Consider the following 27,415-nt stretch of genomic DNA (forward strand, 5'->3'; position numbering starts at 1 on the left):
ATTACGAGTTGGGGTGGTTACAACTTGGCGTAGTTTTGGCAGTCTGGACTGTGGGCAATAACCAGGAAAATGTCAACTGCACAACCATCAGTGCAGTTACCTTCTACATCAAGTGAGGGGCAGCAGAGAGTAGATGGTTCACCGGATATGGCTCAGAATCAAGCAACAAATGCAAATATGTTTATGTTTCCAATGATGATGGGGACACCTTGGTGTCAAAAATTTAATGGAGATCAAATTGCACAGGGGAATAATTTTCAGGATTGGTATAATATGCAGACATCAACGTTCAATATATACCCTTTTTCTGAGGTGCAAAAGGTCTCTGCTGTAATAAGTAATCTTGATGGGGAAGCAAAGAGGGAAGTATTGGCCTTGCCAACAGCACAGCGTACGACAGCTGATCAGATATTGTCATTTTTGAAAAGCATTTATGGAGATATTGTCCCCCTTGCAACCCTTCGTGCCCAATTTTTTACTCGCAAACAGAGGACAGATGAGAATGTTAGGCAGTTTGCCTTGGCACTTCAAGAATTGAGTAATCGGTTGGAGAATAGGGGCGATGGCACCATTATGGGTAATGTTTTACGTGACCAATTTATTTTGGGACTCTGTGATGCAGGATTGCGTAGGGAACTACGGGGTATGGTCAGGGCAGCTCCTGATAGTTCTTTTGTAGAAGTTAAACAAGAAGCAATCCTGCGAGCAGAGGAATTTGGGGAGGTAAGGCAAGCAGTAGCTGCAACAGTGCAGTTAAAACCAGCCCCTGATACAACAAAATTGGTGGAGGAGATTAAACAGGAGGTCTTTTTGCAGTTAAAAGGAGAAATAAAGGAAATGGTTGCTGGAATGATTAAGGAAGTCCGTGAAGGAGTACAGCACTTATTGCCAAGTAGTGATGATGCAAGATCTAGGTATGAGTTAAGGAGGGGTCGGAGAAGCTCAGATCAATTTGACCATCAGGGAAGACCTATCTGCCGACGTTGTAAACAAGTTGGGCATATCGAAAGACGTTGTAGGGTTGTAGAGGGAGCACAGGGGCCTTTAAACTTTTAGAACCCACTGTACAGGCCCAATCAGTGGGTACATTTGGTAGTGGCCAATCAGAAAAGGATCATTTAATAGGACAATGTCCATCTGTGGAAGTGGTGATACAGGGGGTTAAAACGCCTTGCTTGATTGATACGGGTTCACAAGTGACTACATTGACCGAAAGTTATTTCAAAAAATATTTTGAGACCAGAGGACCAACAATGTATCCACCAATTCAAAAGTTCAATTTGGTAGCTGCTAATGGGTTAACGATTCCGTACATTGGATATATTGAGGTAGATTTGAATATATGTGGGAAAGTTATACCAAAAAGAGGAGTGTTGATTGTTAAAGACTCAAATGGATCATTGTACCCAGGACTAATTGGCATGAATGTGATTAAGGAGTGTAGAGATTTCCTGATGACACAGACTGGGGTTAGTTGTGTAGGGGCAGAAGGCGAAATGCAGGTTAAGGTGTGGCATCAGATGTTTTCGGTGTGTGAAGATCTGTTCAAGTTTGCTGATGAGTCAGGACAGATAAGTTCAATTTACTGGCCGCAGGGAAGACGGAAGACAATACCAGCTCAGTCAGAGGTAGTGATAGAGGCATGTGCACGTTTACGACCTGATAGGAAGGATTATGTGGGTTTAGTAGAACCTTGTCAAGATGTATTGCCGGGGCAGTTATTGGTAGCTAGATCACTGAGCACGGTTTCAAAGGGTAGAGTTATGGTCAGAATTCTAAATCTTTCTACAGCCCCAGTGACTCTTTTTCAGCGCTGTCGAATAGGGCAGATTTTTGACGTTGAGTTGTGTCCAAGTCGGCAAGGAGATGTAGAGTTAAGACAGTTGGATGATGAGACAGTGGAGGTGGGGGTGAGGCAGAATAGAGTGCAGGATGTAGAACAAGAACAGGTGTTTCGGCCGGTGACTGTCCCATTAGACCCATTACAATTTAGCACTGAACAACAAGAGATGATTGCCAAATTGTTATCCAAGCATCAGAAGGTCTTCTCAGAACATGAGGAGGATTATGGGTACACTGATAGGGTGTTGCATGTGATACCAACAGGCGATTCAGCTCCAATTAGAGAACGGTATAATAGGATTCCACCAAAATTATATCAAGAAGTGAGGGGACTTTTGAGTAATATGCTTGAAAATGGTATTATTAGGGAGAGCTATAGCCCCTGGGCAGCGCCTGTAGTGCTTGTCAGAAAGAAGGACGGCACCCTTCGTTTCTGTGTAGACTACAGGAGGTTGAATGGTGTTACCCATAAAGATTCGTACCCCCTCCCCAGAATTGAAGAATCATTGGCTTCATTGAAGCAATCTAGAGTTTTTTCAACATTGGATCTAGCACATGGGTACTGGCAGGTGGGGGTGCATCCAGCTGATAAGGAGAAGACTGCCTTTGTGACCCCTATGGGGTTATATGAATTTAATCGGATGCCGATGGGGCTATGCAATGCTCCGGGAACATTTCAGAGACTGGTTGAAAGTTGCCTGGGTGACCAAAATTTCGAAACATTGTTGCTCTACTTGGATGATATAATTGTTTTCTCCCCTTCTTTTGAGGCCCACATTGCCCATCTGGACTTGGTTTTCAGCCGCCTGGAGAACTTTGGCCTGAAAGTTAAACCTACAAAGTGCTTTCTCTTCCAGCATGAAGTGCATTATTTAGGCCATGTGATTGCAGAAGGAGGGGTGTCACCAGACCCAGAGAAGTTGCGAGCAGTGGAGGCCTGGGCAACTCCTCAGAATATCACCCAGCTGCGCGCTTTCCTGGGCTTGGCAGGGTATTATAGACGTTTTATAAAGAACTTTGCCCACATCGCAGCACCCCTGAATTCTATGATGTGGGGGACATCAAAACGACGCATCCGACCGGCTAAAGGTAAACAAGACTGCTGGGCATGGGGAGAGGAACAGGACATGGCATTTAAGAAATTAAAGGAGTCTCTCCTACAAGCACCCATACTGGCTTATGCAGACTTTCAAGTGCCATTTTTGTTGTATACTGATGCCAGTCAGACAGGCTTGGGGGCAGTACTGGCACAGATACAAGATGGAAGGGAGAGAGTGATTTCCTATGCAAGCAGAAGCCTCCGTCCAACAGAAAGAAATGATAAAAACTACAGTTCATTCAAATTAGAACTGTTGGCGTTGAAATGGGCTATAGTAGAAAAGTTTCGGGAATATCTTGCTGTGTCTCCCTTTACTGTGTTCACAGATAACAATCCACTGGCTCATTTGAATACGGCAAATCTGGGTGCAGTGGAGCAACGATGGGCGGCCCAGCTCGCAGGATTCCAGTTTGAGGTGCGGTATAGACCGGGGCGGACAAATGGTAACGCTGATGCCCTCTCCAGGTGGCCTGTGAATGAGACTTCTGTCAGGACTACAGAAGATGGGATAGCCCCAGGTGGTGAGGGTGGATATGTAGCATCTGAAGTGGTCCGTGCCTGTGTCCAGGCTTTTGTTCCAGTGGTTGATGTCGTACTGGAGGAGGGTCAGAAGATGGAGGCAGGGGCACAAACAAATAAAGACAGAGTTGGCCCCAGTTTGCTGGCTGAGTGGGTAAGGGCACAGCGGAATTGTCCCGTGGTGTCACGACTGTGGGTCTATATGGACAGAGGAAGAGGGCCAGTTCCAAGAGAGCGAGCAGCTGAAGACCGGCCCACTCAAGTGCTGCTGCGACAGTGGGCCCGCCTCTGTGTGGATCAGGGGCTGCTGTGCAGGGAGGTATGTGATCCAAAGACATTCGATAAATGCAAACAAGTGGTTGTACCTCAGTGTCTGCAGAATCAAGTCCTGGGATGGGTGCATGACCACGCAGGACACCTGGGAATGGACAAGACCCTGGGCTTGGCCCGTCGACGTTTCTTCTGGCCAGGGCTGGCGCGAGGAGTGGAGAAGTGGTGTCTCCAATGTGCTCGTTGCAATCTGCACAAGACCCCAGCCAATAAAGTGAGTGCCCCCCTGGTATCTATACAATCAGAATACCCTCTGCAGATTGTTTCTGTCGACTTTCTGTCACTGGAGACTTCACGCAGTGGAATGTGCAATATTTTAGTAATGATGGATCACTTCACTCGTTATGCAGTTGCAGTGCCAACTTTGGACCAAACAGCAGTGACTACCGCAAGGGTGTTGTGGGGACACTTTATACAGCCTTTTGGGGGGTTTGATCAGCTGCACTCTGACCAGGGGCCCAATTTTGAATCAAAAGTCATCAAAGAATTGTGTTCATTGTACAACATCAGTAAGTCTCACACTACGCCCTATCACCCAGCAGGAAATGGACAATGTGAGCGCTTTAATCGGACATTGCTGAGCATGCTGGGTACATTAAGGGACGATCAGAAGGAGAACTGGGATCAGTATGTGGCAGAGTTGGTACAGGCCTACAATAATTCACCCCATTCCTCTACAGGGTATACCCCCTATTTTCTAATGTTTGGCCGTCATGCGAAATTACCCATTGATGTGATGCTGGGTCGGGGAGATGAGTTCTCAGGCACAGCTGGTAGCTGGGTGCACCACCACCATGAAAGACTAGTGACTGCCTATAATCAAGCCAGAAAACAGGTTCAGAAGGCTCAAGTTCATCAAAAGAAGGGGTTTGACCGTAGGGTCAAGGGGGAACCCTTGTTGGTGGGTCAGAGAGTCATGGTACTGAATAAGAGGGCCAGGGGACAGGGTAAATTGGATGATAAATGGGAACGGGATACATATATAGTTACGTCACAACCTAATCACGATATACCCGTCTATGTGGTTAAGAAGGAAAGGGGTGATGGTGGCGAGAGAGTGTTGCATCGCAATATGTTAAGCCCATGTAAGTTTGAAATTTCCTTGCCCTCAGAGGAGGAAGTAGAGGTCATGCATCCTAATTCTAATGTCAATCCTATGAACAGTAATTGGTGTATGTATCCTTGGGTGGGGGGCTGTCTTACAGGTCTGCCAGTACCCAAACAGAAGGATGGAGAGACTGCCCTTAATATGGACATTGATGAAGCGACATTACAGACTGCACAGGGGGAAAATCCCCCTTGTTCACCTGCTTCACAGGTCGAATGTTCAAGACGGTCAACCCGGGCCACGAAGGGCCTGTTGCCTCAACGTTATAGAATGTGAAGTATTCGAGTGGGAATGTGCGGACACATTTAGAGTAGGGGGGGTGGATGTAAGCTGCGCATCCCAAATAAGGGGAGTGGCAACGCTATTAGCGTCCACAGTGTTTTACTCATGATGTGCCGGGGAAGAGAAACACCTGTGGTGCATTAGCAATCAGGAATCAAAGTTATAAAGGTATGATGTATTTGTTGTTGTGCTGGGGGGTTTTTCTGTGGCTGCTGCTGAGTTCCTCGCCGAGGCTACCGTGCCGGGACGTGGGTTGGAGATAGACGCGTGCGAATAGCGACTGGGAGGGATATTGTGCTGGGGTTTTCCCCTCTTAAGTTTGGCGGCCGCCGTTGATTTCCTTGAATGCGGGAACCCACGTCCGGTAGCGGGTAAGGAAGCCAGCAGTACACTCTCATTTGATTGTGGTTGATGTCTGTGTTGGTATTGTGTTTTTTCGCCGGGGAGGCCCTAATTTATGTGTGCAACTATTGGTCCCCCGGCGCCATTTGTGTGTAAAGTGAGCGTGTGTGTGAGTAAGGGGGTAGGAGAGCAGGTTGTTATCTTCCACATGCCTTTTATACTGTATATTGACGACGGCTATGTATTTAGCGTGAGTGGTATTGATGGGATGTCCTGATACTTGGTGTGTATTTATTGGTGTGGTATTTACGTGATTTATATGACTTTGAGGGTTGCAGTGCAATGAAATTATGCATGCTTGGTTATCACATGAATTGATTTAATGCATGTATTTAACAACCTTTGAGACCCGTGCTGAATATATTGTCCTGTTTGTTGATGCTTTATTCTTCGCTAAGTTTATTGATTAAATGTTAGCATTCATTACAAATACATGATTAGAATTGCTCCTGTCTTTGCATTAACCTGTTATCCCCCCCTTGGGTTTTAACCCCACGATTGTCTAAAAATAAAATTGTTATATTTATATCTAATGCATTGTGCACGTGAGTTTTCCTTGGTTATTGAGCCACAGAAAATTATTGGTCCAGTAGAGAACCTGTAAATCACCCTTATTACGAGTTGGGGTGGTTACACTTACCTCCCACATCAAGGGACCCCCATAAGGCCCAAAAAATTCCCTTGGGGGGGTCCCCTGGTTTTTCATTAAAACTAAAATAATAGAAACATAAAATATGACGTGTATATATATATACTGTATATATAATTTATCAAAGTATTGTGCTGCCGCAAGAAGCTACTCCAAATTAGATTTGCGTCTGAAAATACGCTCAAGTGCGCCACACGCTGTTTTCTGAAGGAACTTACACACAGCGAAGTCTCTGTGTGACTGCCTGGCCAACACTGTCTCATGAAAGTGCGTGTCAATAGCACGAATCGTATTTCTCGTGCCATGTACGTCAAAAATAGTTTTTGCGTGCAAATGATACGCGCTGTAAACCCCTTGAGAAAGATTAGGGGCCAATCTCCGTTTTCGAGGGTCTTCTGGACGGCGTAGCAAAAGTTATGCGTTTTAAAACGAAAATGCACTAGAGTATTCCACAGTCTGCTCGGGAAACAAACCGATGCTCTCGAGCCAAATATGCCTCAGTGATATGAGTAGCCTACCTCGACGGCAGGAAAAAAAATCCGTTTTTAAACTTCTTCTTTTTTTCTTTCTTTTTTTTAAATCAAAGGTAGTGTGTTGATTCAATAAAAATCCACATATTACATAGGCCTATTTTTTAAAATATTACATAATTCATTTTGTCATCTGGCACAAGAAGTTCAAATTTCATTAGACATTGTGAAGTGGAGCGGTAATTTTCCAGTCATTCAAAATCCTTTGAAAATTACAGACGAATTTACATTTATGAAGCGATCTGGATCAGAAACAATGTTAACTACAATTAAAGCACTGCACAAATCCAGCACCAAAAGTCGCTTTAATCGTAAGTAGTATTCAAATCACTTGTATTTAGCAAGTTTAGCAATATAACTTAAATTTAATTAAGTTACATTGATATACCACCGTTTACCATTTAGGACAACTATCATAGTTGGTTAAATGAAGCCCAGGCGCCACCTACAGGCCTATTATGTGAAGTGTATAGGCTGACAAAAACACGCGAAATGGTGATGTGAAAGGACTTGATTATATTAACATTTTTGATAATTATGCAGTAATAGTATATATAGTACAGTACCGGTCAGAAAGTTTGACACATTACTATTTGTTATTTTTTTTAAAGAAGTCTCTTATGCGCTTCAAGCCTGCATTTATTTGATTAAAAATACAGAAAACAATTATTACAATTTCAAATAATGGTTTTCTATTTTAATATAGGGCTACTTTAAAATATAATTTATTTCTGTGATGCAAAGCTGAATTTTCAGCATGTCTTTCAGTCTTCAGTGTCACATGATCCTTCAAAAATCATTCTAATATGCTGATTTATTATCAATGTTGGAAACAGATGTGCTGCTTAATGTTTTTTTGGAAATTATTAAGTCTTTACTATCACTTTTAATCCTTGCTGAATAAAACTATTAATTTCTTTTAAAGAAAGAAAGAAAGAAAGAAAGAAAGAAAGAAAGAAAGAAAGAAAGAAAGAAAGAAAGAAAGAAAGAAAGAAAGAAAGAAAGAAAGAAAGAAAGAAAGAAAGAAAGAAAGAAAGAAAGAAAGAAAGAAAGAAAGAAAGAAAGAAAGAAAGAAAGAAAGAAAGAAAGAAAGAAAGAAAGAAAGAAAGAAAGAAAGAAAGAAAATTACTGACCCCAAACTTTTGAACAGTGTAGTGGATATTGATACAAAAGATTTCTATTTGAAAGAAATGCTGTTCTTTTTGTAACTTTTTAAAATCCGAATCCTGAAAAAAGTATCAAAGGTTATAAGTATATTAAAGGGGTCATATAATGCAATTTTCATACAAGTTAATTTGATTCTTTAGGGTCTAAATGAAAAGTTTGTAATATACTTTAATTAAAAATTCTCATTAGTATTGTAAGAAAACACTCATTTTACCTGGTCAAAAACAGCTCTGTTTTCAGCACGCCATTTCAGTGCATATGCCTTTAAATGATAATGAGCTTCGCTCACTCCGCCCCTCTGTTCTGCGGGCGTTTTGACACAATGCACGTGGAGTGTGGCCTTGACAACAGTTGAGGGTATATTTTGGAGAAAGAATGGCAACAGGAGTCTCTGAGGACACATCTGTGCAACCGTATCAGTTTGAACCGGAGTCGGACCCGGAACAAGATGACGGCCGCAAAGAAGTTCGACAATTAAAGGTAAGATTGTAAATATTACCACAATATGTAAGAATTTTTCGCCACAAGAGGGCGCAGTTTCTAACAATAACAAAGGCGTAGGTTGATGACGCAGTGATGAGCTGAATGATGGGACTTGCTGTCAAATTGATGGATCTAATAATGTTTATGGATGAGTGCAAACAATCATGTTTTTTAGTTTTTTAATATTACAGTGGTATGAAGCAGGTCGCGATTGCTAAAGAGACAGATATCACACGCGAGTCCCGCGGATATAAAGGAATAAGGACATTTAATTCTACCGAACTACCCGCAAGTGCTGGATTACTCACACAGGTCAGTTTATTAAACAAATTAAACTTGTGAGGTAACACAGCGCTGCTTCACTTGGTCTAACGTTACACTATCACACTAAACAGCATTTAAAAGTTTGTTGAAAGTTATAATGTTATACTACGTGTTAGTTCGTTTGCTATACGAAACTAGCAGTAAGCTAGATCAACATTAGAATAACATATTGACCATATTCTAACATTTCATCATGTTGAGCTAACGTTATATTACATTGATTTGTTTTATGTACATTTGCTCACCTGTCTAATAAAGCTGTCAAGTCGTGACTCGTGAAGCTCTGTCGAGTCCAAGTTAGTCGCGGACGTGGAGCTCTCGGCATCTCAAAAACGCCACGCTGATATTGATCCTCATTTTAGTTCTCCTTGTTTGTCCCAAAGTCTGCTTGCCATGGTCTATGTTTAAAAGAAACAAAAACTGGGTGCCGCTAAACGTTACGCACTACGCAGTTGTCCACGTCTGTCGCCATGGTTATGTCATGGCAATGGCAGTATGAACGGAAACCGAGGATAGCGCGGATATTGCGTCATTGACAGGCGACATTTTTTTTTCCGGGACGGCCATTTATTTAAAATTGGAATTTCTCTGAAATAAAAAAATCTTTGGAGACTTTTGGGATATTGTAAGTACACAACTGCAGGAAATATATCACACTGTGCAAGTGATTTTTGGATATTTCATTACACAATTCTTACATATTGTACCTTTAAGGCTCGAACAGGACGTTTCTGAATGCTTGGTGAAACATAATGTCACTTTGATCTATCTTTGTTCTCTTTGATCTATCTTTGCAGGGTAAAGTAACTTAGTGAGATGTACAAACGCTATGTGTTTACTGATGTATACGTACTCAGTTTGTGATAACACAATAACTATAACGCGTTGTTCATTATAAACGTGGGATTATGAATTATATTGAGAACGTCGTACATAGAAAACATGCCGTAATGTACCCTGAGTGTAAACCTTAGACTCATTCATCGTGAAGCGTGCAAGCGATTTGCAAAGATTAATATAAAGGTTAATAAAACTTTACACTCACTTCTTCTGGAGGTGCAGCAGGGACACGAATAGCTGGTACCGATTCTTTTTTCAGGAGCAGCTTCTTAGCAAAACCAGCTTTATACTGACCCTCGTTTATAAAGCAGTCTGCGAAAAGATTCACAAATCGCGCAAACATGAACGCATTGATGTTGCTCGTGGGGAATATTTCCTTCGAAAACAAAACTCAGCCACTGCGTCTTCAGCGGTTCGGATTTAGGAACATCGAAATGACTGTTGTGTATGTTATTACACCCAAGAACAGAACACCACAATCGCTTAGACGCCATTCTGCTCCGGCGTATCAACAATGACGGACTGTGATGACAGCTCGCTCAGGGCGGGTCTGTGTTGAAACGCTCCTGTCAATCAACAATCGTGGGAGGGGCGTCCGACCGTGTGACGTCACACGGTCGAACGACTCGATTTGAGGCAGGGGAAAACATATAAGGAGATTAAAACAAAAACACTGGATAGATTTTTATCATGATGGTTGTGTACAGGCACTGCCAACACACATTTCAGTACAATCAACTTGAAAAAGTGCATGTACCATTATATGACCCCTTTAAAATAGAAAACCATTATTTTAGATTGTAGTAATATTTCACAATATTACTGTTTTTGTTCTGTATTTTTGATTAAAAAAAATGCAGCCTTGAGGAGCATATAGAGACTTCTTTTAAAAAACATAAAAAATAGTAATGTTTCCAAACTTTTGACCAGTATATATATATATATATATATATATATATATATATATATATATATATATATATATATATATATATATGGCCCTTTTTTACATTTGAGCCCCTGCCCTTGAGGAACTCTCTGCACGTCCCTGGCACGCAACAACTATTTTTGGCGTATAAATGGCATTGGTATAAAGTTTATAAATGGTATAAAGTTCTGTGGGGGGACACCTCAAGAGCTTTGACTCAATTCGAACACTCTGGCTGGACAAATGACTCAACAGGGACCAATGTCAAAATGTTCACATGCCTAGTATCAAGACAGTCTGAAATACCATAATACATTTATTTCAAACCAAGGCAGTCAAACAAGAACATCCACTGGCACTGCCCTATAACTTCATCAAATGTTGGCAGTAGCCATGTGTAGCTTATTCCCCCCAGACTGCTTTTTATATTATGATGTATAAACATGTTTTATTTATGCACTTATTTATGGAATACTGTTAAGATCTTAAGATCTCTGTTATCACAAAAAAAAAAGATACTGTTTATCATATAATTTCAAATTATTTTTACTCACAAAGACTGACAAAAAATGAGAGAGAGAACTAAAAGAACGTGCCTTGAGCGACTGTGTGGTCTCACACGGTCCACAGCGAACTCATGAGTGCGAAGCTTAACATTACACTGATTTACATTTTTTCTGCGGGTCCAATAGAAGTCAATTTCGTGGCTGGTGGGTGTCTATTACCGCACGTGATCCAATGAATACACGTTCTAAACATGACTGTCGTTGGTAATAACCAATCATGTTTCAGCTTTCAACAACGTCGTCCAATCCACGTTGCTTGGCACATTGACTTGCACCAAATAACAAATCATTTGACAACGCTAGTTTGCGATATGAGAGAACTATGGCTTCCTCCTTGATTAAGTGGTTAAGAGGATTATATGTTTTTTTCTTAACATGTCTCCTGTCCGTTTTTGCTTTTTTGAATTTAGAAGAATTAAATGAAATGAAATATGGAATACAGATTCTGCCCGATCCTGTTATTATGGGACAGGTAAGCTTGTTTTGGCCAGAGATGCAGCTAGCTGTTTGTTTGCTACAGACTGTTGTTATCTTTATGCACAGCTTGACGAATCAGACATTAAAGCCAATGCTTGCCTACGTGATTCTGGTTCCTAGTACTAAGTGTCTACTCGTCCAATGCAGAATAGTAAAGCTGGTTAAGTAACGAGTGGGGAATTAGCTATGTGACATGAGGTTGTTAGACTGTGCCTCCACAGGTATGATGTAGATCAGGGGTTTTCAAACTAGAGTCCGGGACCCCGAGGGGCCATAAGGGAGTGTGATAGGGGTCTGTGTAAATGTTTACAGAATAGTAATACAAATAAGATGAAAATAAATAAATAATCAAAAAAGTATATTAAAATAAATAAGTAAATATACAATTAGATTAAATATAACAGTAATGAGTATAAAAAAGTAATAATGTAACTTAATAGAAAATAACTATTTTCCAAGTAATAGACATTTATAATATTAATTTTTCACAGTATCAATTGGGTCTATACAGTACACATTCAATTTTTCAATTGTCAACCCTCGCATGAGGATGATCATATTTGAGGGTCTGTGGCATTTAAAAGAGTGAAAACCCTTGCTATAGATTTTACTTAATTATAAATATAAATTTCGGTGAAAAACAAGATGTTAGAAATGTAGTGTACACTATGTTGCCACCTCTCCCTTGTTCTCCTTTTCTAATTCATTTTCTCTGTCTCGGTCATCTTCTTTCTGTTCCTGTTTTTAGATGGAAGATGTGATGTTGGTCTCTAACAAATACAAGCAGCTGTATGAGTGTCGTTTGCCAGCTCAGGCAGTGCGATTCCATCAGGACCCGGTATCAGAGCCTGACATGCGGGGTTACAGTGGCCCAGGAGTCCCTGATCTCCTCAAGCCCATGCAGACTGCACCATGCCTGATTAAGGTGGACATGGCCTGCCTTCAATTCTATGTCACAGTGACTAACACACTGAATATACACATCCACTGACACTGATCTAGATATCACTATCACAAATAGTTAATTTAGAAAAAAGCACCATTGGAGTGTCCATGTTTGTGTAAATAATGAATAAATTATTGCCATTTGCTATGGACTTTTGTACACAATTTGCAATCAATACAAACTACAGTACATGTCACCGTGACTTGAACATTATTTATTTTGATCTGTTTATAGACCAAAGACTGGTGGACTTATGAGTTCTGCTACGCCCAGCACATCAGGCAATATCACTTAGAAGGTATGTTAAATCATGTCATGTATCTTTGTTAAACATCATGTCTAAATTATGTTTAGTTGAGTTGAGTTGCATGTAGCCCCCATAAAAACCAGACACGGTAGCACCCGTAAGAACCAGGCTGTCAAAACCGAGACCTGATCCTTGGCTGATCGATGTCACCCGCGCTGCCAGACGCGAGTGTAGAAGGGCGGAAAGAATGTGGAAGAGGGATAAACTTCAAGTGTAATTTCAGATACTTAGAGAGAGTTGGTGTTCTTATCAAAAAATTGTAAAAGCTGAAAAGACCAAGCATGTTTTTAAAATTATTTCTTCTAATGGTTACAATCCTCGAGTTCTTTTTAATACCCTCAAAAAAAAAAAAAAAAAAAAAAACCTTTCCTCTAAATCCTCGCTTTCCTGGCTTATGCTACTCCGAGCTATGTCCGAACTTTGTATTTTGAGCACTTCTTGCGTTGTTTTTGCCTCTTCACGATGACTCGCTTGGTTTAGTCCTCAGTTGTAAGTCGCTTTGGATAAAAGCGTCTGCTAAATGACTAAATGTCAAAACTGTTCTTAATGTTCCACAACTCCAGTGCTTGTATTTTTTGTATTTAAATGAGAGTAAAACTGAGTTTGTGTTATTTGCTCCTAGTGACTCTGCTACTGCGGTTCCTGATGACCTGGGTTGTCTAACCCGAGACATTAGCCCTGTGGTTACAAACCTGGGAATCAAGTTGGACGGTCGTCTAAAACTTGATGCCCAGATTAGTGCAGTGGTGAAGACCAGCTTCTTTCAGCTGAGGCAACTAGCCAAAGTAAAACCGGTTTTATCTCGACATGATTTTGAAATTTGAATCCATGCTTTTATCACCACTTGTTTAGATTATTGTAATGCACATTATAGTGGTCTTAGCAAATCACTGATTACAACTAGTTCAAAATGCAGCTGCTCGACGTCTTTCAACTGGAACTCGAAAATTTGGCCATATCTCGCCCATCCTCCAATCCCTCCACTGGCTCCCTGTGCACTTTCGTACTGATTTTAAAATTATTTGATTTGTTTTTAAATGTCTGCATGGCCTGGCCCCCCAGTACCTGTCTGATCTGCTCGTGCCCTACACCCCCTTTCGTTCGCTCCGGTCGGCTGATCAGGCACTGCTGGTCGTCCCCAAGACCAAACGTAAATCTAGAGGTGACCGTGCGTTTGCTGTGACAGCTCCAAAACTCTGGAATGAGCTGCCTTTGCACATCAGATTGACTGAGTCTCTTTCTGTTTTTAAATCCCGTCTTAAAACTCATTTATTTTCTTTGGCTTTTATCTCAGTTTGAGGGTTGACTTTCAGTTTTGTATTACTGTTGTATTTTTTATTTTTTTGTTAGACTGTGTTCAGCACTTTGGTCAACAGTGTTGTTTTTAAGGTGCTTTATAAATAAAGGTGGATTAGATTGGATTGGATTGTTATTTTTAAGGGGGGGGAAGAAGGAATTTAGGGTTTGGAAAGAGAGCCTCGGTGATCCCCCCCCCCCAGGATAATATGTAGTCTATAATGTGTAAACTTTTCATTTTCAATATATGTTCCATTTCTGTGATTATAGATTCAGAGATCAAGGGAGATGTGCTCTTTTTGGGATATTATGATTCAGAGTTCGACTGGACCAATGAAACTGCAAAGGTAAGGCCAAAGGTTAATGTGCTTAAATTGTTTACTCGTGTAAGATGTAATTCATCTTTTGAAAGTTTCTGAAAATGGAGCAAATAGGAATTCTGATACTACCAGTAATTGTTTTCAGTTTATAGCTGATAATTAATATTTGCAATATTATAAACTAATAAAAGTGCACTATTTGCAAGTGAAATACTTTGTATTGTCTATATATTTATGTACTTGAGATTTTATTTATATATATATATATATATATAATGTATAAATAATCTTTTTTTATTTATTTAAATGAATAATGTTTTATGTTTATGTTCTGATGTTTTCTTTTTTCAGGCATCTAAGCAGCATAAACTGAAGAGGTATCATAGTCAGTCATATGTCAATGGCTCTAAATGTGACTTGAATGGCAACCCCAGAGAGACGGAAGTCAGAGTAAGATTGCACACACTTACAAAGTGCCACCGCTTATTTCCAGGCCAGAAAATGTTATCAAGAAAATGTATTATTGAAGTCAATCTGAAAACACAATACATATGTGGATGCCTAGTCTCCTTTATTTCAATTAAGACTAATCTTAATACTAAAGTATACATTGTTTAAGGTGTGTATAATAACTTTTATTCAGTGCATTAAATTGACCAAAAAAGACAGCAAAGACTTTTACATTGTTACAAAAAAAAAAATTCTAATCAAGGTTTTCACAAATATATTAAGCAGAAAAACTGGTTTTAACATTGATAATAATAAGAAATGTTACTTGAGCACCAAATCTGCATATTAGCATGACATTTCTGAAGGATCGTGTGACACTGAAGACTGGAGTAATGATGCTGAAAATTCAGCTTTGCTGAAAAGTTGTTTTTAAAGTGTAATATAATAATTCACAACATTACTGATTTTTTTCTGTAATTTTAATCAAATCAGATTAAATCTGCAGTCTTGAAGAGCATAAGAGACTTCTTTTTTAAAAACATCAAGAAATTGTACCGACCTCAAACTTTGAACATTAGTGTACAACAACATGCAATTGCATTGTGCATATGAATGGGAGCAATATATCCCAACATCTATTGGAGAGCCTTCCCAGTGGAGTGGAAGCTGTTAAAGAGGGCCAAAGTTTTTTTTTATTAAATGTTAAAAAGACTATAAATGTGCTAAAATTGATGCTACTGTTTTAAGGCCAATGAAAATCCCATTTCCAATGAAATGTTTTTTTTGGTTCTTTTTAAACAGTTTGTGTGTGAGGAGGGCTCGAGTGACTATATTGCACGGGTAGATGAACCTCAGTCCTGCCGCTACGTCTTGACAGTACACACCTCTCGTACCTGCGAGCACCCCCTCCTTCAGCCACCTTCCACCACCAAGCCACAAGGCATTGTGTGCCAACCCGCTCTCAGTCCCCAGCAGTATATGGACTATGTCAAGGCTCAAGTCTGTAAGTACGAGAAGTTTTTTTTGTTTGTTTTTTTACCTCCATCAGGGCCTTGTCAAAGTCATGGATCATATGTTTGAAAAGATTTTGCTGGTGGTACAAAATTAAGCAACATTGTGATTGTCCCAATAATATTGATTTGCTATTTTGCTTTTTATTTGGCTTCAAGAGTGTGTCATTAGGCTGGTTTCAAAATCCGTCCTTGCTGTGCTGCATGACTATGAGACTTAAAGACGTTTTCATAACATCTCAGATTTAAATATGAATGATGTGAATGTGAATCAGAATATGTGTCTGTGTGTGTGTGTATATATACACTCACCTAAAGGATTATTAGGAACCTGTTCAGTTTCTCATTAATGCAATTATCTAATCAACCAATCACATGGCAGTTGCTTCAATGCATTTAGGGGTGTGGTCCTGGTCAAGACAATCTCCTGAACTCCAAACTGAATGTCAGAATGGGAAAGAAAGGTGATTTAAGCAATTTTGAGTGTGGCATGGTTGTTGGTGCCAGACGGGCCGGTCTGAGTATTTCACAATCTGCTCAGTTACTGGGATTTTCACGCACAACCATTTCTAGGGTTTGCAAAGAATGGTGTGAAAAGGGAAAAACATCCAGTATGCGGCAGTCCTGTGGGCGAAAATGCCTTGTTGATGCTAGAGGTCAGAGGAGAATGGGCCGACTGATTCAAGCTGATAGAAGAGCAACTTTGACTGAAATAACCACTCGTTACAACCGAGGTATGCAGCAAAGCATTTGTGAAGCCACAACACGCACAACCTTGAGGCGGATGGGCTACAACAGCAGAAGACCCCACCGGGTACCACTCATCTCTACTACAAATAGGAAAAAGAGGCTACAATTTGCAAGAGCTCACCAAAATTGGACAGTTGAAGACTGGAAAAATGTTGCCTGGTCTGATGAGTCTCGATTTCTGTTCAGACATTCAGATGGAAGAGTCAGAATTTGGCGTAAACAGAATGAGAACATGGATCCATCATGCCTTGTTACCACTGTGCAGGCTGGTGGTGGTGGTGTAATGGTGTGGGGGATGTTTTCTTGGCACACTTTAGGCCCCTTAGTGCCAATTGGGCATCGTTTAAATTCCACGGCCTACCTGAGCATTGTTTCTGACCATGTCCATCCCTTTATGGCCACCATGTACCCATCCTCAGATGGCTACTTCCAGCAGGATAATGCACCATGTCACAAATCTCGAATCATTTCAAATTGGTTTCTTGAACATGACAATGAGTTCACTGTACTAAAATGGCCCCCACAGTCACCAGATCTCAACCCAATAGAGCATCTTTGGGATGTGGTGGAACGGGAGCTTCGTGCCCTGGATGTGCATCCCACAAATCTCCATCAACTGCAAGATGCTATCCTATCAATATGGGCAAACATTTCTAAAGAATGCTTTCAGCACCTTGTTGAATCAATGCCACGTAGAAGGCAGATCTGAAGGTGAAAGGGGGTCAAACACAGTATTAGTATGGTGTTCCTAATAATCCTTTAGGTGAGTGTGTATATATATGTTTATTTAGGGAAAAAACACGATTTATTTTCGACAAGATTTTGTACTGTGCATCTTGCATTTTTAATCTATTTGAATACTTTTATTGTTTCGTAATTGTTGGAACAAAAAAAAAAACCTTTAAATATCGAAATAAACTTTGAAATGTGAATCAGCAGAAGAATAAAGCATACTGAGATAGATGTTTTTAAGATCCCTCAACCCAGATCCAGCACACTGGTGTTTTACCTAGGAGAGATGACCTCTATCCTATCATTTGTTAATTACACCAAAGGGGCCTACATGGTTACAATAACAGGATATGAATTGCATTCAGGTATAGAGAATTCTTTAGAAGCTTAATCAGACATTAGGAGTTGTACTTGAATTTGTATTATCACTCATTACACCATTCATGGAAAAAGTCTCCAGTGCACAAGTGGTGTCCTGTTAGATGAGATCTCCAGAGATGCAATCAGCCTATATTTAATCATACTCTGTTCTGTAATTGATGCATTATTTTTAGCACATAGACATCTCTCTTTGTATCACTCTCTCTTCCTCATTTTCTGTACTTAGCTGACACTAAACGTAAAGTGGAGCAGATCTCTGAGGAGCTCAAGAACTTGGATGAAATTCTGTCCAAGGATGACAAGAACAACGGATTGCAGGATGACAAAACAGAGGAGGACCCTGTAGTCCATTCAGATGAGCCTCCAGTTTCAGTGTCAGAAACCAAAGGTTAGCATCCTAACAATGATTTGTGCTAATTTGACTAAGATAATCCACACAACACCCTTTTAGCCACAATCCCTCTGAGTTTTATAAATCATGCAGTTGCAACTGAATGCATTGGGTGGCACTGTGTAAAAATGACATTGAGGTGGTGAGACGTGATGCCATGTGCTTTCAGTATCCTAGGCAATGTTCAGACTGCCAGCAAAAATCAGCTAAAAATATTTTGCATATCCAGATTTTATCCAAATGGGTTTTTAAAAATCTGGACAGCAAAAAAAAAAAAAAACACCACACAAAAAGCACATGAAATCAGATTATTTTCAAATCTGATTCAAACCACATTTGAAGGTGAGCTGGCATGGCATTAAACTATAAACAAATAAATTAAATAGTCTTTTGCGTCACTCTTAACGTGACACACAGCGATAATGTCAAAACCGGTGATGGGAATGCCGCATCCCTCGCTGCATAGCGAAGCAAGCTGTAACTACAGCACCACAGGACATCAATCGGACTCGACAGGGTGCTTATTTGGATATATCCTGCATATTTCCTGCATCCGTTTTAAAATCCTTGTCAAAAACGTGGGTAAGCCTACGTCGTTACCAAAGCAACTCATGCAGATACATTGGTTATGTCTGGACACACAAATCTTATTTGATCACTTGCAATTAATAGTGTGGACAGTATGCCTGAAAATATGTGATTTGGGGGAAAGAAATTTGCCTGCAGTCTGAACATAACCCTAGATAATAAGAACATGTGAAACAATTGTGGATCAATGTAACATCTGGTTCCTGGAGCAAAACTATTTGAGAACCACCACGTTACAGTATTTGACATCCTAACTACAAAATTACTCAAAATGCTCATCCCTTATCTCTTCTGATAGACCACATACACACTGCAGTTAAATTTGGTTGTCAGTTCACAGTTAGTGCTTAATCCCTTTCAGTAATTTAAGGGAGTGACTACCGCATTCTTACAGCCTTACAAACAGAAACAAAACAGGACGCCTCTGTAAATGGTGGTTTAGTTCAAATTGCAGAACATAACGAGTCTTTGGTCGCTGTAAAATTACTTTTGACAAAAATAGCATACACCAAACACGCAAGACAGAACTGGTTACCATGTTTTTTTATAGGGGATTCACATTTAAATGGGGTTGTCACTCCTGAAACTTTACAGTGTGTACGTGGCCTATTACAATGTTCATTTTCAAATCCTGATGTTTTATTAAAACATAGCTGATGTATGCTTGCTTGTGCGTTTATGTATATGTAGTTTGTGTATATTCTATTTCGGTCTTGGTTTTACTTCCTTTCTCTTTTTTTTAGCTTTCTACTTTTCTTATCATTAGCCGTTTCTGTGCAGCATTCAAACAGAATGACATCTGTGTGTGCATGTTTGTGTGCTAACAGAGGCCGAAGTAGCTGAAGTGGACTCCGTGAGTGAAGAGCCGGAGGACAAGGACTTCTGGGAGGGAGTGACCAAACCAGCAAGCACAGAATCAAGCACACCTGACTCAGAGGTACAGCCTCGTTTAAAGCACCTCTTCACTCGATATATGTAACTGGTCCTGCTCGACCTGCTCCAACCCGGATTCGAACTGGATTCTCCGGCGTGGGAGGCGGGTGTGCTAACAAGACTGCAGCCTTTAGCGTGCCTCTTGAGGCCAGGGCCTTACGTCTGTTACACTCACCCCCCTAAGCCTCACTCTCTTCCTGGTCATGGCACAAAATGTAACCAGTCCTACTCAACCTGCTCTGAGAGGGGTCTCTGGCGTGGGAGGTGGGCGCGCTAACAAGGACGCTAAAGACTGCAGTCTCCAGCGTCAGTTGCTAGCGTGCCTCTTAAGGCCAGGGGAGTGAGGTTTATACGCACAGCTCTTACTGGCCTATGTTACACCCACCCCCTTAAACCTCACTCCCATCCGGGTCACGGCACCAAATGTAACTGGTCCTACTTGACCTGCTCCGGGCGGGATTCGAACCGTGGTCTCCGGTGTGGGAGGTGGGTTTTTTAGCGTCCTTGTTAGCATGCTGCTAACAAGGACGCTAAAGACCCCAGCCTCTGGCAACAGTTGCTAGCGCGCCTCTTGAAGCCAGGTTTACACGCACAGCTCTTACTGACCTACGTCCGTTACATATACTCGATCCTGTTGTGAAACATATACACTTTCTGTTGCTTTTAATGAACCTTTTAAGGGGACACTGATCATTATCATGTTTTTCAACTGTTTTACAGACCCCTCAGGAGCCTCAGGACAGCCAATTACATGAAAATGACTGTAAGACAATTATTCAAACTTTAAGTAAACCTTGTTTTAGTAATTTCTGTTAAACAAAAAACATTTTTTTATAGCATCAATCAAGTTGTCCTTAAATTAAAACGGCACCTTGCTCACTTTCTCTGTGGTCATCTTTCTCTTTTTGTTCAGTATTTGGGGAGGAAAAGTTTAATTTTAAAATCATAACAGACCCTGCAGACCTCATGAAGTTTGTACAACACCTCAGAGAGAGCAACCAGAAGGTGAGTATTTTTTAATCGGGACACTGTCACAGACTTTCAGCCAGCATCTAGCCATTTGGCGAGTATTGCCCAATAACGGCTCTTGTTTGGCAAAAATTGTGAAAAAGCCTGCTTATGGCATTGAATTGTTTTTTTATTTATTAATTTCCTGCTACTCACCCACTAAAAAACAAATATCAGTCGACCATTCATTTTTGTGCTCTATGTTCAGAACAAGAAAGCCGAACTGGAAAAAGAGAGCCAGCAATCATCTCAGAAGAGAGAAACGGAGGAGGAAGTAAAAAAAGAGAGGACATCGGAACGGGAGGTAGAGGAAGGGGATGAGGATGAAGGATTGCTGCAGGAGTTTGAGGATGAGATGGCAGATCTGTCCGTTCCCTCCTCCAAGATAGAAGAGATAAAAGAAGAGATGCAGAAGGAGTTCGACAACATCATAGAGGAAGTATGAATTACTACTGTTATAGCCTGTATGTACAAATCAGCCAAAAGATGTGGCAGTGAATATACGCTGTTGTCTTATCTCCTAGGCTCAGCAGGAGTTGGAGAATGAAGGTCTTAAGGGTGAGTTTGATCGCTCTCAGGCTACACAAACTCTAGAAAACACACTGGGGAAACTTCTGGACCGTCTTGAAGACAAGACCGAACATGAGAGTGAACCAGAAACAGAAAAAAATACAGATATGCATAAAAGCACACACTCGTCGCAAAAGACAGAAGGAGGCCCTTCTCCTGGCAGCCCAAACCTGCTTCCCAAAACGCCAGGTAAATATAGAGAATGGATGCTGAGTGAACGGGTGCATGAATGAACAGATGGTAGAATGGATGGCTCATTCACATTGCTTGTAACTTTCGCCTTTGGACCCCAGGCATTCATATAACCTGCTTATCAGCTTATTATACTATACATATATATAGTATAATATCTGTAAATGTGTGCATGATGCATATATAAATGCATTATACACTGGCTCCAAAACAAACAAATGATGCTAGACCTTTTCGCTTCACTTTTAATTTAACTGCTTAACCTTTTTGCTGCTCCCAAGGACAAGTTATTCGATTTGAATTTTTTAATATACCACTGTTCAAAAGTTTAGGGTCAGTAAGAAATTGAAACTACTATATAAATAAATGCAGCCTTGATGAGCATATCTAAAATACAGTAAAACCGTAATTTTGTGAAATATTTTTCTATGTTGATCCGTTTTAAAAAGTAATTTATTATTGTATACTCAGTGTCTGATGATCCTTCAGAAATCATTCTAATATGCTGCTTTGGTGCTTAAGAAACATTTCTTATCATAATCAATGCAAAAACAGTCGTGCTGCTTAATATTTTTGTGAAAACCATTTTTAGGATTTATTTATTATAAATTATTTGAAAAAGAAGTCTTTGGTAACATGTTTTTGCTGTCACTTTTGACAACCCAACCTTTTGAAATGTAGCGTTCTGTTAACATATTCTCAACAAACGATGCTCCAAATACTTTTTGGGCCCACTGTATACTTTATATTCATGATCAAATCATTGTCACCACTAACACTAATACTACACCGTTTCATGCTTTTGTGCAACTTTGACTTAGCCATTGATGTTGTTAGAGAGAGACTATAATACGTGAAATGGGGAGGGGGAATTTTCCGCTGTGTCTGCGGTAACCTCCCCTTCCCTCTGTCTCTCATCACCCAAGCCCAAGCGGGCAGCAGTGGCGAGCAGGTAAAAGTCAGGGTGACTAAGTATAAGGTGGGCGGAGGTGTGGCTGCAGGAGCGGTTACCGGGGGCAACGATGATGATGAGGGGGGTGTGAAGGTGAAGGAACTGGGCGAGGGCGACCCCCAGTGGCAGCAGATTCAGGAAGTGGTCAAAGAGCAGCTAGAGAGAGCCGGCATCAAGGCCGAAGGTAGGCCGGAACACACTAACACACACATCTAAAGTATTCTTATTTCCCTGTGTGTGTCTGTGTGAGTGGAGCAAAGACTTTATTTTTCATTCTGAAATCTCAAACTATTCTTCTGCCTGGTCTTTGCTTTGAGTACATTTACATTTATTCATTTAGCAAAGCGACTTAAAAATGAGGAATACAAGATGCGATTCACCTTAGAGGCAATTAACATGAGAAGTACTAGTAATACAAAGTTTCACACGTCGTTTAAAATAGTACAAACTAGAACAGGGACGAAGAATTTTCTTTTTCTCAGCAGGATGCAGTTACAGTATGTGTTCACGGAAGAGATACGTTTTCAGTAGCTTTTGTCTGATTGTCTTCTCTTTGACTCTATTACACTATTCAAGATTAAGGCACTTCTAAACTTCATGATTTTCATAGATGCCAATGATTTTGTTTTTCCCTTGATGCTGGCTTTTGCGTGGGTGCAAAGAAATTCATGGTGGTCTTTTTCTGCTTTTAAAGAAAACAACATGATAGGTTTAGTGTATACTCACTTTTGTCAGTACAGGCTGTTGCTCCACTTTCCTGGTTTTGGAAAAGTTGTTCAGCCTGATAGAATGTGAAGATTTAGGAATATGACAGTGCTTCATTTGTCCTTCCCACATCCCACAGCCTTCATCACCTTCTCTGCATGCATCATTTCTATCACTACTTTTTTCCTCTATCAACTGTGTGCGCATGGGAATGAAAAATAGTCATTTTGTTTCTGTTTGTGTATAACAGTATATTTGTTTAGATTAACGGATGTCGATAATGACTAAGGATTTCGGGCCTGTTTTTCAGGAAAGATTGAGGTGAAGATTTTGACCCGTAAGACAGCAGAGGAAGCGGGAGATCAGTGGCTCACTGAGGAGGATACAAAATCATTTAGAGAGCTTCTCATCAACCTTCTGGTATGAATCTGCACACACTGCATACAGGCAGCATGTAAAAAGCAACACCTGTAAGTTCTCGTATCTAGTCACAAATTAAAGAGGACATAAGGTCAATAGTACAGCGATGCATGAAGCACAGCTCGTACGGAAGTCACTCACTGTGAATTCAGAGAATTTTTTCACCCTCACACTAAACACGTGACTGCGCAGATTCCTATTTAAATGACTGAATATCACAGTAGTGTTAGATTAGGTTACTTTATTGGTACCCGTAGGTAAACTAGTTTTACAGTCTGAGAGGCAGGACATCCTTAAAACTTTGTTGACCACAACATAGCATGCAACATACAAAACATTAAAACATATAAAAACAGGTAGTAACAAAAAAAGGAGGAATAGAAAACAGTACATGACCAGATTGCGTATGCATTTTGTACAAATAATTTGAATGTTTGTTAAACAGAGTGATTGCCTCTGGTACAAAACTGTGTGACCGCACCTTAACAACTAATAAGAGAAAAATGTGGTAAAGTTGGTTGAACCATGTGCTTTTCCTAGCTGTGTGTAGCACCTGCAGCTCCACGTATTGTCTGAAGAATCCCAATATTAAAGGGGTCATGAATTGAGAAATTAAATTTTGGTCATTGTACTTTTAAAACATCCTGAGAAGGAGAGAAGAGAGGTACAAAATCATTGGACTACAAATAGCATTACCTTCCAAAGGATCCTAATGCTAGAAAAGTGGTTATTTATTTTCAACTATGTGAATGTCTCAGTAGAGCATTATTTGTTTGTTCGGTACATTTTACTGTGGATTCTTTGGTAAATCAGTCGCAATTTCGGCACAGACCTTATGTAAAACCTTTACTGTAAAATATGGAGCTGACAGTAATGTAATTAACCATGTTAAATTGCCTAATCTGTGATTTCTGATATGTAATGATTCATGTACAGTCAGACATTCTTTGTCTCAAAATGATTTTACTGCTGTTTATGCGTCAGTAATTTAAACCAGTGACTAAATGGTCATTTTGGCATTTTTTCCCTTAGTATTTAAATTGTGATTTATTTATGTATAGAAAGTGATCAAAGAACGCTCCTTTTATAATCGCTGGAGGTGTCAATCACATAGCGCGATTTTATCAGTGACGGAGTTCTGGACTTCTGGACATCTGAGTTCCTGTTTGCACTCTTAGTAATGATGAAAGCATTCGTCAAGGTGCATTCATGTGTTCAACAGATATGTCTAACATCTGCTCAATGCTTATCGCAGAAAAATATAATGCGACGGGAGTAGATCTAAATATAATTCTATAATCATCACTTTTCACAATTAGTTAATCTTGACAGCTGTAATGGTAAAAACATAGTAAAAGATTTCTAAAGAGTTCCACATGTAATACTTATTTCATCATAGCATTGGGCGTTTACTTTGAAGTCTCACAGCAGACACGCCCCTTCCAACAGAGCGTTCAAATCAGGGTAGAAAATGGCCTTTTATTTCTAAATTTTGACCATTTTTGATGTAAACATTATACTAACATTAAATGTGCACCTCATGAAACTTTATTTTAAAAAATGCATTTCATGACCCCTTTAAAAACTACAGAAACTGATCATTTCAGTCTGACCAGCACATTTCAGCACGGATTGTTTTGTAAATAATGTACCGGTAATAAGTTTAACAAGTTATATTGGACTCAACAGCAAACCCATAGTTCGCAGCCAAGTACGGTAGATATTAGAAGGCGGCCATTAGAGGCAAACTTCAAGGCAAATAGGCAAAAAATATAAGGGGCAGAGAGGGTGGCAACTACATTATGACTGTTTTTGATGCAAAAAAACATTGTTGTTATTATTATGAGTTTAAATAATTTAAAAAATGTTGATGTGACCACTTAAATATAAATGCCCCTTTACACATTTCAGTGCAAGTTATGAAAAAAGGCCTTTTCATGCCTTGTTTCTGACACTGGTTCAACAGGTAAATAAGTTGATGTTCACTCTCTTTGTGTGCAGACTGGAGGTACAGAGGAAGTGTATAAAGAGCAGAAGAGACAGCAAGAGTTGGAGAATAACTACAAATTTGTCTGGGGAGAAAAGCAGGAGGAGAGCCAGTCCACAGGAAACAGTGATTCTGATGAAACAGACTTTTGAGCCTTTACCTCTTCTCTCAAGCACTTTTAACTTGAAGAAGGGCAGCCAGCGTTCTCTGGTCTCCGAACTCTAAGCCACCTGGTTGTCACTTTACAGTGTGCATGGCAACCAAACTCCTCTCTCAGACTGTTTAAGTCATGTGAGCCCTGTAAAGGGTTCAGTCCACGGCTGTGAATTCTGATTATCCTGTATGAGCATCTGTAAGTTGTTTATACTGTATCTTGCCTGGTTTCAGTTTGGGATTATTATTTTTTTTAAATATACAAATACACTTCATGTTTCAGTTGTGTTGCGCTTTATGTCTGTGTGTGACAGTCTGTGAAACAAAACATCAGTTAGTATGCATGTCAAAGTTTATTTTGAAAAGGCAGTCTGGACATACGCATTCTCATCACTTGAGAGTGCTGTTAAAATGCTGTTGATGATTGATATGTGCAATATGGAGCTTGATGCAGAGTCACCGTAATGGCAGGACATTGACAATAACTGCTTCATTCTTATTATTTTGTAGATTGGACTTTTTTGAAAACACCTACAGCTTCTTCAACAAATCATTGCCATGCACTAAGCAAAATATTCAGTGTACAGCTTCAGTTTTGTCTTAATTCATGTTTTTGACAAGTCTGTTTGTACAACCAGCCTTCAAAGGATTTATGTCGTACAAAGGATAATGTCCAGACTTAATTTAGAAATTGAACAAAACTTTTTGCTGAACATTGGGAATCTAATGCATTTAACCACTGCTTCCATGTCCCCTGCAGATAAGGGCTCTTTTTGTTGTAAATGCTTCGAATGATCATCAAAGTTTGGTCGATTGTAAATAATGTTGCTACAGCACTTGATTTGTTTGTTAATAAGACATACTTTCCATTTCTAAGCACACTTTTTGTGAGGGAATGAGAGTGGTTAAAGCTGCTGTAAGCAATTAATCATTTCTTTTAGTATCTGACAGATACCACTGAAATATTTATGTCCACATTGTCTCTGGCAGCACCAAGGGTGGGCAGATAGATAGATAGATAGATAGATAGATAGATAGATAGATAGATAGATAGATAGATAGATAGATAGATAGATAGATAGATAGATAGATAGATAGATAGATAGATAGATAGATAGATAGATAGATAGCCCTCCACAATTATTGCCACCCCTGTTTAAGATGTGGTCGAGGACTTCTAAAAATCTCCTTTTTTAAAAAACAACATAGAACCCAAATGCAAAAAAAGAGAAAAATCCAACCTTTTATTCAAGTATATTACTTTGGTGGTAAAAAAAAAATCACACATTTAAAAAAAAAAAAACTTGAAATCATGTGTCCCACAATTATTGGCACCCCTTCCGCTGAAAAATTTAATTGATTTTTTTTTAAATATATATTTTCTGTAGTTGCTAAATTTGGTCAGGGTATCTAGGAACTTTTAATTAGTAATTCATGACTTCCTGTTTCCCTGGGTATAAATATGACGTGACACAGAGGCCTAATTCTCTTACCCATTTGTCAACATGGCAAAGACAGGAGAACACACCATTCAAGTAAGGCAGATGTGTGTCGCCCTTCATAAGCCAGGCAATGGCTACAAGAAAATAGCCACTCGCCTTAACTTGCCCGTATCTACAGTCAGAGGAATCATTAAGAAGTTTAAAACAACTGGAACAGTGACAAACAAGGCTGGAAGAGGTCCCAAGTTTATCTTGCCACAACGCACAGTGAGGAGGATAGTAAGAGAAGTAAAATAAAGTCCTAAGCTCACTGTCACAGAATTGCATCAAAGAGTG

The 27,415-nt window shown here is 40.0% G+C and overlaps 1 protein-coding gene across 3 annotated transcripts; it reads left to right on the forward strand.

Moving 5' to 3' along the window:
- The first annotated feature begins 11,349 nt into the window (after nucleotides 1-11,349).
- os9 (OS9 endoplasmic reticulum lectin) lies at nucleotides 11,350-25,924 on the forward strand. 3 transcript variants are annotated; one of them, XM_056253924.1, is made up of 15 exons: nucleotides 11,351-11,541; nucleotides 12,295-12,471; nucleotides 12,727-12,790; nucleotides 14,366-14,481; nucleotides 14,767-14,865; nucleotides 15,667-15,868; nucleotides 17,965-18,126; nucleotides 19,545-19,654; nucleotides 20,371-20,413; nucleotides 20,564-20,655; nucleotides 20,867-21,097; nucleotides 21,183-21,417; nucleotides 22,347-22,556; nucleotides 23,388-23,497; nucleotides 25,499-25,924. In XM_056253924.1, the coding sequence occupies exons 1-15, from the start codon at nucleotides 11,392-11,394 to the stop codon at nucleotides 25,634-25,636; spliced, it is 2,139 nt and encodes a 712-aa protein (XP_056109899.1). In that variant the 5' UTR covers nucleotides 11,351-11,391; the 3' UTR covers nucleotides 25,637-25,924. The 3 variants fall into 3 exon arrangements, with proteins under 3 accessions (XP_056109902.1, XP_056109899.1, XP_056109900.1); XM_056253925.1 differs by having other exon boundaries at nucleotides 11,352-11,541; nucleotides 14,366-14,442; XM_056253927.1 differs by lacking the exon at nucleotides 22,347-22,556 and having other exon boundaries at nucleotides 11,350-11,541.
- Nucleotides 25,925-27,415: the final 1,491 nt, after the last annotated feature.

The sequence above is a fragment of the Rhinichthys klamathensis genome, unplaced genomic scaffold (assembly GCF_029890125.1).
Source record: "Rhinichthys klamathensis goyatoka isolate OS25496 unplaced genomic scaffold, OSU_Roscu_1.1 h1tg000109l_1, whole genome shotgun sequence".
In the NCBI taxonomy this organism is placed as follows: Eukaryota; Metazoa; Chordata; class Actinopteri; order Cypriniformes; family Leuciscidae; genus Rhinichthys; species Rhinichthys klamathensis.